Here is an 11,828-nt window from a genome sequence, read left to right on the forward strand (position 1 = left end):
GGACCAGTAAGGGCAATGCAATATGCATTTTTGTGCCAGTCTTTATTTTGATTCATGGGCTCATCAGGACCCTCAGAAATAAGATCCCATTGAGAAGAATAATACAGGTAGTCCCCAACATATAACAGTTCACTGAGTGACTTTTTGAAGTTCCCTAAAAAAGGTGACTTACAATTTATGCCAGGTGTCTGAATGTTGATCACATAATTGTGGGGATACAGCAATGGTCATAAGCATGATGTCAAGCTTCCAAGTAATACATCCCCTTCAATGAGAACTCCGAGGCAGGCATATTCCTCAAATAACATTTTATTGGGACGTATCCAATTGGCACAGTCTTGGTGGAAAACTGGCTCTAGATTCCCTCCAGTTTTACATCCAATTAGAATAGAATAGAATAGAATAGAATAGAATAGAATAGAATAGAATAGAATAGAATAGAATAGAATAGAATAGAATAGAATAGAATACTTTACTTTATTTACTTTATTCAAATTTCTATACCGCCCTTCTCCTTTCGGACTCAGGGCGGTGAACAGCCAAGATAAAAACATCTATACAAAACATCACAGTTAAAAAATAAAGTTAAAATAATTTATAAATTTGGCCCATAATTTAAAACTTGTCAATTTAAAATCAATATTAAAATTTTAAAACTAACCCTAAAATCAAGACAGACCGGCTAACTGGAAAAAATAAGTTTTTAGGGCCCGACGAAAAATCCGAAGGTCGGAGATCACTCGTATCTCTGGGGGTAGATTGTTCCATAGGGTAGGTGCCACCACAGAATAGAATAGAATAGAATAGAATAGAATAGAATAGAATAGAATAGAATAGAATAGAATAGAATAGAATAGAATAGAATAGAATAGAATAGAATAGAATAACGGAGTTGGAAAGGACCTTGGAGGTCTTCTATTCCAACCCTCTGCTTAGGCAGGAAACCCTACACCACTTCAGACAAATGGTTATCCAACATCTTCTTAAAAACTTCCAGTGTTGGAGCATTCACAACTTCTGGAGGCAGGTTGTTCCACTGATTAATTGTTCTAACTGTCAGGAAATTTCTCCTTAGTTCTAGGTTGCTTCTCTCCTTGATGAGTTTCCACCCATTGCTTCTTGTCCTGCCCTCAGGGGCTTTGGAGAATAGCTTGACTCCCTCTTCTTTGTGGCAACCCCTGAGATATTGGAAGACTGCTATCATGTCACCCCTAGTCCTTCTTTTCATTAAACTAGACATACCCAATTCCAGCAACCGTTTGTTATGGTTCACCATGGCTTGGTGGGCATGGCAGGGAAAAGATATTGCAAAATCTCCATTCCCACCCCACTTCAGGGGAAAGATACTGCAAAATCCCCATTCCCACCCCACTCCAGGGGGAAGGATACTGAAAAATCTCCATTCCCACCCCACTCTGGGGCCAACCAGAAGTGACATTTGCCGGTCCTCTCGAACTACTCAAAATTTCCGCTACCGGTTCTCCAGAACCTGTCAGAACCTGCTGGATTTCACCCCTGCTTTGAACAGTTACTAAACGTACCGTTGTAAGTTGAGGACTACCTATGTATGTGTGCATTCTGTTTGCTTGCTCTGCTCTTCAAAGGTGATAAATACAAGCCAAGAGTTACCTCTAAATTTGTATTCCTGTCTCTGCTGCAAAACTTCGTACAGTGCATTTTAGCGTTGGCAGAAAAATGCATTCTAGAGCCCGGAGACCAGTTACCAAGGATGACAGGGAATGTTTCAGTCCCAGTAACGTTTAAATCTCTTTTCCTCCCACCCTCTCTCGCCACCACATCCCATCCGACACCAGTAGGCATTCTGCCATACTGATCCTCTGCCCAACGCTTTTTCAGGAAACCATTTAATCTTCTGTCTTGGGGGAATGGAGAGAGAGAGTTACAGTATTTTTAGCAAATAGGTCAGGTACTAATCAATTCCATATAGGGCCTCCGCTACCTTCCACTTTAACTACCTCACTCTTCAGCTAAATGCAGTTTGTTTCTTTTTAAAAAGTAAAGTTTCCTTGAAGTAGAATTATTTTTTTTCCCCTGGTTGGCTAACAAGTCCTAGTTTTCTCTTCATTCCGTCGGCGCCATTTCTCCCAACTTTACGTGTTAAATTAGTTTGAGAGCAAGCTGTAAACCCACTGCTGCCTTTTTCCAGCTCCCAAACCATGGTTTTGATAGGCTCCAGATCAGAGGTGGGTTTCAGCAGGTTCTGACCAGTTCTGGAGAACCAGTAGCGGAAATTTTGAGTAGTTCGGAAAACCGGTAAATACCACCTCTTGACTGGCCCCGCCCCCATCTATTCTCTGCCTCCTAAGTCCCAGCTGATCAGGAGGAAATGGGGATTTTGCAGTAACTTTCCCCTGGATTGGGGAGGGAATGGAGATTTTACAGTATCCTTCCCCTGGAGTGGGGTAGGAATGGAGATTTTACAGTATCCTTCCCCTGCCACGCCCACCAAGCCACACCCACCAAGCCATACCATGCCCACCAAGCCACACCCACAGAACCAGTAGTAAAAACTTTTGAAACCCACCACTGCTCCAGATCATTGGTGGGTTTCTACCAGTTCACCCCGGTTCAGGCAAACTGGTAGCGGCGGCAGTGGGCGGCTCCGCCTGCCCACCTGGACATCATCATCAAGGTTCTGCAAATCAGCAGAGGTTTTGCACATCAGCAAAGTGTGCGCGCACGCACGGTCACAGTTCCGAACCGGTAGGAAGGTAAGTGAAAAAACCACTACTGCTCCAGATTGCTGGGTTTAAATAATCAATCCAATATACTGTGGTTTGCCCGAATCTAGATGTCTGATAGGATAAGAATTTGAGAAGATAGAAGGGACGAAGAAGTTCAAACTTCATTTCAATAACCGTAGGAATAGGACTGGCAGAACCTGGGGCTGGAATCAAGAGAGGAATCAGCCTAGAATCATTAAGTTCCCACAAAGGGTCTAAATCTAATCTCTCTTGGATTCTGTTAACTCTTATCTAGCACCTAGTGCTGACCATTAGTTGACTAGCTACTTTGGGCATGAGCAATAAATCAGCTTAACTGGAATTTACTGTGTGATTGTGATTCTTCCTGCCTGATAATAACACCAAACCGATGTGCACATATATGTATACCACAGGTGAAATCCAGCCGGTTCTCACCGGTTCGCCCGAACCATTAATAATTTTCTTAGACAGTTCAGAGAACCTGTTAAAAATAAAGTGCAAGAAAGATTTTTTTTCCCCTCACTCTCTCCCTTCAGTTAATAGCTCCACTTAACAGCAGCTGGAATGCAGCCAATACATGCTGACTCAAGTCAATAAACAACAGAAACTGATAGGATTAGGGCAGGGAAATCCATCAATCACCCATCTAGGGATTCCTTTTGGGGTGTACTTCCCTCACTCTTTTTGAAAGCCCCTAGTGATGGAGCACCCACAACTTCTGAAGGCAAGCTATTCCATTGGTTAATTGGTCTCACCCTTAGGAAATTACTTCTTAGTCCTAGGTTGCTTCTCTCTTTGGTTAGTTTCCATCCATTGTTTCTTTTTGTGCCTTTTGATGCTTTGAAAAATAGATTAACTCCCTCATTTTTGTAGGAGGCCCTCAAATTTCCCGACAGAACAATTAATCAGTGGAACGACTTGCCTCCAGAGGTTGTGAATGCTCCAACACTGGAAGTTTTTAAGAAGATGTTGGATAACCATTTGTCTGAAGTGGTTTAGGGTTTCCAAGGTCCTTTCCAACTCTGTTATCTATTCTATTCTAAATATTGGAAGAATGCTATTTTATTTTGCTATTTATTGTGAGTTGGACTAAGGAGAAATTTCCTAAGGGTGAGACCAATCAAGTTGGCCATGCCCACTCAGTCACATGACCCATTTCCCACAGAAAACACCGGGAGCCACAAAACCTGGACAGGTGTGGCTGGGGGGGAGGCTCATGTGGGAGTGACATTGAGTTGGCCATGCCCAGCCACTTACATGGCCACCCAGCCATGCCTAGCCACTCACGCCCACCAAGCCACGCCCACAGAACTGGTAGTTAAAAAAAATCACCATTGGTATATACCTGTGCACAAAATGCACAGGTACAGTATATGTGGTGTGTATATATATATATAATACTTTTTTAGTCAGGGTTTTTGTTTACATGGCCATAGTGGGGTGATATCTCAAATCACCACTTTCAGGCTTTGTCAGACATGTTGTGTTGTTTGTTCTGAGACTTATGGGAGACTGGGATAGCACTATTTCTGTCTTTTTGGACTTCATCGGCCAGCCACACCCATATTTTATGACTCCTCCCTGTAAATCACCCCACTATGGCCATGTAAACAACTTGATCTACATAAGAAAAAACCCTGACTAAAAAAAGTATTATACATTTGAACCTATGAATTAAAAGAATAAATATTTGACCTTTACAGGGAGGAGTCATAAAATATAGGTGTGGCTGGCCGATGAAGTCCAAAAAGACAGAAATAGTGCTATCCCAGTCTCCCATAAGTCTCAGAACAAACAACACAACATGTCTGACAAAGCCTGAAAGTGGTGATTTGAGATATCACCCCACTATGGCCATGTAAACAACTTGATCTACATAGGAAAAAACCCTGACTAAAAAAGTATTATACATTTTATACTCATATTTAAATGATTGTCCACTAGGACTCCAAAATCCCTCACACAATTACTATTATTGAGCAAAGTATATGTGGTACTTTGCTCAATAATAGTAATTGTGTGAGGGATTTTGGAGTCCTAGTGGACAATCATTTAAATATGAGCCAGCCATGTGTGGCAGCAGCCAAAAAAAGCCAACACAGTTCTAGGCTGCATAAACAGAGGGATAGAATCAAGATTATGTGAAGTGTTAATACCACTTTATAATGCCTTGGTAAGGCCACACTTGGAATATTGCATCCAGTTTTGGTCACCATGATGTAAAAAAGATGTGGAGACTCTAGAAAGAGTGCAGAGAAGAGCAACAAAGACGATTGGGAGAATGGAGGCTAAAACAGATGAAGAAAGGTTGCAGGAACTGGGTATGTCTAGTTTAATGAAGAGAAGGACTAGGGGAGACATGATAGCAGTCTTCCAATATCTCAGGGGCTGCCACAAAGAAGAGGGAGTCAAGCTATTCTCCAAAGCACCCGAGGGCAGGACAAGAAGCAATGGGTGGAAACTAATCAAGGAGAGAAGCAACTTAGAACTAAGGAGAAATTTCCTGACAGTTAGAACAATTAACCTCCAAGGTCCCTTCCAACTCTGTTATTCTATTCTAATTTCTATGACACGAACCTGTGAACCTCTGTGTAGAATTGTGTATACTCTTCAAGAAGAAGCGAGCCAAAGTTTTTCCTTTAAAAAAATGCAGTTTAATCAACCACCACACGGAATGCTACAAAACGAGCTCCTTCTAAAGTGTTGTTTTGGGGATCCGATCCAGTGGCTCTGAAAAAAACAACAACTCTATTTAGTTCCAATGAAACGATGATGACGGTTGACCAATTGGCATTAATTAAGCGTTGAAAGCCCACAGGAACTGCCCTCTTGAGATATATGTGTTTAAATACCAATAATGTGTGACTGGAAACAAAATTAAAACGTCAAATTAACAGAAGCGATTAGAAAAAGAAAATTTTAGCCCTAGGCGATTTTGGGGGAGGTCACGGGGAAAGGAGAATAAAAGTAATTGAAAAGAGAAAGGTAGAGAAGAGGAAGGAAGAGATTTTTTCCCCCCTTCGCTGCGCCTGTCCCCTCATCCTACGGATAATATGCTGTAGCTTATTACAACTGTTATCTGCATTGACTTAATTATTCGCAGAAACAGTCAATCTTTGGAAAAGTAATTATGATTTCCTTTCAAGACTATTGGAACAGGTACCTCTCAGCAGGAGAGTTCAGACCAGAAATGCACGCAGGGACGTGATGGAGGTGACTTTGGTTAGATTTAGTGGGAAAAGTCTTTGATTGATAAATGACATTTTATGGTAAGAATGGCAATCTTTGGATTCATGCAGTTTCCCAGACCCATTTTTTAAAAAAAAAATCCACAGCAAAGGGACTATTTCTGGCAGGTTTAGATTTTCTAAAAGAATTACCGTACTTGTTGGAGTATAACACGCACTTTCCCCCCACTCCCAAAAAGAGGGTGGAAATGTTAGTGCATCTTATACACGAATATAGCCATTTTTGGCATCCTGAAACCCTGTTCCGTGCGTCCCGTTTTTTGCAAACGGTAACAATTTCCTCAGTTTCACCTTATTACTCCCTCAGAAATTAAATTGCTTCCTGAAAGTTGAGGATTTTAGCTCCTGACTTGATCGAGATGGATTGGCATTGATTCAAATCTTCCCCCAGCTCTCTACCCCATTATCTTTTAACTATGCTTGATTGGCCATATAGCTAGCCTGAATTACTTTTTTTTTTTTTAATTTGATTTATATGCTGCCCTTCTCCGGAGACTCCACCCTTCTCCGGAGACTCAGGGCGGTTTACAATGCGTTAAGCAATAGCCTTTTGTATATTTATACAAAGTCAGCTTATTGCCCCCACAAACTGGGTCCTCAATTTACCTACCTTAGAAAGGATGGAAGGCTGAGTCAACCTTGAGCCTGGGGAGATTCGAACTAGCAGTAATTGCAGGCAGCTGGATGATAATAACAGGCTATTAGTCTGCTGCGCCACCAGGCTCTTCAATACTTACTTACATCAATCATCCTCTTTTAACAGCCCCATAATCCCTGGTGGGGTGGAGTCTGGGCAACTGAATGGAGCTGAGTGTTTACTGGCCGGATGCCCTTCCTGACACCAATACAGAGTTTTATTCAGCAGATATATTCTCAATGTGCCCAGAGAGAGAAATATCTGCCTCTACCTAGGATCGAACACACAGCCTCCTGATTGTGAGGCGAGAGCTCCACCTCTAGGCCACCACACCACTCTGAATTACTTACATCAATATACCAGAGGAATATTCATTTTATTTTCTGCCTTTTTAATCTACTCTCATTAAGTGGCAGCATCTAACTAGCAACTGATGGATCTCAAAGAGTTAAGAAGGTCCATACCTGTTGGTCCTTGAAGAAATAGTACTCGAATGAAAGTTGACCAGAGAGAGCATCTGAGAGACAGAGATGGTCCTATCTTTGCATTGTCTCATACACAGCTAGTCCTCGACTTACAACAGTTCATTTAGTGAGCTTTCAAAGTTACAATGGCACTGGAAAAAGTTACTTACGACCGTTTTTCATTCTTACGACCCTTGCAACGTTTCTATTTATCATGTGATCAAAATTCGTGACAGTTTATAAAGATTGCTAGGCGCCAATAGAAATACACGTTATTTCCATAGCAAGGAAGATAAAGCAGGAATGGTTAACTTGATGACTTTATTTAAAGAGGAAAATGTGTTCTTATTTGGATATCACTTCTGGAATTTGTGCTTGTGAAGAAAAAAATGAAACGTTGATCTTGGTTTTGTTGATTAGAAAGATTTGGTGCTATAGAAATGGCTAGTTACATATTAATGTGTAAAAACAAAAAGTTGAGGCTGGAGTGTGTATCTTGCACTGAGCTAGGAAGAGTTGGAAGTCAATGCCCCCTTATCTTTCTTTTTCTTTTTCTCTTCCCCCTTGTATTCCACACTCCCTTTTCCTGTTCCCTTTCCCGCCCTTAATTTCTTATTTTCTTCTTCTTCTTCTTCTTCTTTTTTTTTTTTTGGTATTTTATATTTTATATAATAAAATTAAAAATTACAATTAATGACTAATTAATTAATTACAATTAATGACTGATGACCGTTTTTCACTCTTATGACCATTGCAGCATCCCTATTTGTCACGTGATCAAAATTTGGAATCTTGGCAACTGGTTCATATTTAGCATATGGACAATGGGGAAAATTGATGACGGTTGCGGTGTCCTGGAGGTCACGTGTTCACACCAGGGGGTGGGTTTCAAAACCTGTTGCTACTGGTTCGCTCGTGCGTGTGATGCTGCTGCGCATGTGCAGAAGCATCCGGGTGGGTGGGCGGAGACTTCCGCCGCCACCGCTACCGGTTTGCTCGATCCGGGGCGAACCAGAAGCAACCCACCATTGGTTCATACCTTCTGCGACCTTCTGACAAGCAAAGTCACTGGGGAAGCCGGATTCACTTAACAGCCATGTTAGCAACTTAACAGCGGCAGTGATTCACTTAACAACTGTGGCAAGGAAGGTCAAAAAAAGGGGGCAAAACACATTTAACAATTGTCTCACTTAGCAACGGAAATTGTCATAAATCCAGGATTACCTGCATATAGAAAAAAGGTTGCTCTGTTCATCACTAATACTTCTGTGTTGGAAGTGCTTCCATGATGAAAGGATTTGCTGGTGACATCACTGTAGCCCGGAGGACATCCAGTCTGGGCTCCTTTCATGTCCCCATTAAGTTGCCCAGCAAAGTGATACCCATTTATCTACTCACAGTTGCTCACATTCAAAACGCTGGGTCGGCAGGAGCTGGAGCACATGATGGGAGTTCACCCCATCCCACGGCAGCAACAGGTCTCGAACACAAGCCTGTCAAATCATCAGCCCAGCATTCTTTTTTTTTTTAATTTTAAAAACAAAACTTTATTCATTCTTAAAAACATTTAAAACATACAAGTTTCTCTTAGTCAAGAAACAACTTTACATATACAGTACACAACTTCACCTACTAACTAATTTCTATTATTATATATACATATATACAAACATACAGTGACATATTTCATTTTCTATCTATCTGACAGTGCAATTTTTAATTATATTAATTTCTTCTAAATTTCATCTCTACCCATTTCCCCTCCTCTGATTTATCCACTGGTACCATCTATTCCATATTGTAAAATATTTTGAGTCCTCCTTATCCTGTAACTCTAAAGTTAATTTGTCCATTTCTGCGCATGTGTATATCTTTTGTATTAGCTCCTGGTCTGTTGACAATCGAATCTCGTGAGAGGTAGTACTGTGGTCAAGAAAACTCCATTATGTAGTTTTCTTGACTACAGTAAATAAATGTTTGGCCACTGATTATTTCTGGGATTTTTTAAAAAAAACTTTCTAGTCTAGTTTACAGTTTACAGATAAGCTCATATTCATATAGGCTCATATATAACTCACCAGATTTTTGATCAGGTTCTGATTCCAGACAAGAGTACTTCATGTGAAATAAAAGACATATTCTTTTTATCTTTCCGTTTTTACAGCCTCTCCTTTTCAGACCTTCCTCACCCCTTACTTGGAACAAGCTCGTCAGATCTGGCCATGGTTACTCGGAGCTGCTGTGATTGGTGCCATAATAGCAATGGCGATCAAAGGACTCATCACACTAGGGACTCGAAAGAAGAAAAGAAACATGGAAGAGACCCAGCCTTTACTCATGGAGGATGAAAATTATCCACACCTTACGTATCAGTCACACTTATAAAACCATCCTGGCGCTGACACCTAACGCTAACTTTGTGATGAAGAAGAAAATCCGTGTTGGCATGTCCCAAAAGTGCTCTTTCAAAAGGCAACTGGACTTCGTTTTTCCTTGAAGACATTTTGCTTTCTCATTTGAGAAGCTTCTTCAAAGCTGACTGAATGGTGGAGGATGGAAGGATTCATATTCCTTGCAGTCATCTGGTTGTTAGTAGTCCCTCTGAGAATCGCTGAGGCCACTTGGAGGCTTATCTGGATCATCTGAATAGTACAAATGGGTGTGGAGCCTTCCTGGAGCTGCTGAAAGGACTGTGTTGCAAACAGGAGATAGATGGTGTCGTATCCTGTTTACAACACAGTCAGAAGGTGACAAAGCCATTCAGTGAGAATTGAAGAAGCTTTTTGGATGAGAAGTGAAACATATTCAAGGCAAAACAAAGTCCAGTTGCCATTTGAAAAAGCATCATTGGGACAGCCATGACCTGGAGGACTGAGAATCCCCATAGACATCTGTGATGATCATCCTTTGAGGATTTCCAAACTTGTTGGGCAGTGTTCCTGTTTACATAACATTTTCCTACTCCATATTCCTCCTCCTCTACAAAATAGCTGTCATTGTGTGTGATTCTTGCATCAAGCCTCACTGGTGGACTTCAAAACAGGTCAAAAACCCTTATAATCTCCATGGCACTATGGATTGGCTCTCCTTCCTGATTTCACTCCATCTTAAATTTTGAGAGAAGACCAGGCGAGTGCACATCTGCTGGATTCCCATTGACCTTGACCTATGAATCCAAAAGTTATTTTAAGGTGCTAATTGAAATTAAAGTCACTGAAAACTGTCTAATGGTCATTCCAAAGCTGACTTTCTGGTCTCTTTTGTATCTGCAACTTAGTTGGTTGAGTAATGATGAAAGGATAATGGTTTTCTTTTTTAATGTATGCTTGCGTTGTCTGAATGGTGCATATCAGGGGTGAAATCCAGCAGGTTCTGACAGGTTCTGGAGAACCAGTAGCGGACATTTTGAGCAGTTCGGAGAACCTGTAGCAGAAATTTTGAGTAGTTTGGAGAACCGGCAAATACCACCTCTGGCTGGCCCCAGAGTGGGGAGGGAATGGGGATTTTACGGTATCCTTCCCCTGGAGTGGGGTGGGAATGGAGATTTTGCAGTATCCTTCCCCTGCCATGCCCACCAAGCCACGCCCACCAAGCCACACCCACAGAACCGGTAGTAAAAAAAAAATTGGATTTCACCACTGGTGCATATTATGTGGCATACTATGTTTTATAGGTGGTTGACAGAATATGAGCTACATATTCTTCTTGTTCCAAAAGGTTTCTAGTTTTTTTTTCCTATGAAAGCATTTCACTTCTCATTCAAGAAGCTGCTTCTTCTTTTTTTAAAAGTTTTTTTAATTTATTTTTTTTTTACAGACATATCAATGCGTGAACAACGTGGCGCCTGGGCATCATACATTCTGATACAAATAAAACTAATAGCATTAGTCATTGTTAATTACTTTCAATCCAATTTATATATTTCTAATAGTGATCCATATTTATATAAAGTTGCAATCTTTTATTATTCAATTATTCCATATTTTCTCTTATTATTATTCTTATTTTGTTATATCAAACTGTATACACTAATATTCCCCTTTTCTCTTATTTCTATCTCTTATTCTAACTTTTAATCATATCATCCTTTGTTAAAAAAACATTTTCTTTCTATCCAGCCTAACTGCTAATCATGTCACCTGCCTACAAAAGAAAAAGAAAAGAAAGAGAGAGGAAAAGGAAGAGCAAATCAAAACAACACCAAAAATGAAAAATCATCTATCTATCATCTCTTGCCCGCTTCAATACTTTAATTGCTATACTTTTGTTCTTCTGAAACGGAAGAAGCTTCTTGGATGAAAAGTGAAGCATTTTCAAAGAAAAACAAACAAAACAAGGAAGTCCAGTTGCCTTTTGAGGGAAAAAAACACCTTTGAGACAACCATGACTTGGATGCTGGAGAATCTCCAGGTTCTTCTTCCTAAGCCATAATAGCTGGGGAAATGAACCATCGAGTGATGATGAGAATATTCACATGTATTATGGAGTTTTGAAGTCATAACAATGATCAATCGGCAATTGGGGTTCGGGGTTGGAACATAGGAATTGAACAGAGACATTCTGACTCACCTTCTTTTTTGAACCCTCTCAAACTTTTTAGAGAGGGGGGGAAAATTAGGTAAAATTATAAAGAGTTGGGATGGATTCAGGATTCATTAGATATGAGGAGCCAGGTAGTCCCGTCAAACAAATGCCTTATATCACTTTCATACAGTAGTGGGATTCAAATCCCGTTACTACTGGTTCACTCACG

General features: G+C 40.6%; 1 protein-coding gene across 1 annotated transcript in view; it reads left to right on the forward strand.

The window, feature by feature from the left end:
• Nucleotides 1-10,316, forward strand: part of TYR (tyrosinase) — a 72,269-nt gene extending 61,953 nt beyond the window's left edge. Inside the window, exon 5 of the mRNA XM_087894581.1 lies at nt 9,240-10,316. Coding sequence (XP_087750707.1) covers nt 9,240-9,460 — 221 coding nt within the window. The 3' untranslated portion in view covers nt 9,461-10,316. The remainder of the gene's footprint in view (nt 1-9,239) is intronic.
• Nucleotides 10,317-11,828: the final 1,512 nt, after the last annotated feature.

The sequence above is a fragment of the Pantherophis guttatus genome, chromosome 5, assembly GCF_059756535.1.
Source record: "Pantherophis guttatus breed Tessera chromosome 5, ASM5975653v1, whole genome shotgun sequence".
NCBI lineage: Eukaryota > Metazoa > Chordata > Lepidosauria > Squamata > Colubridae > Pantherophis > Pantherophis guttatus.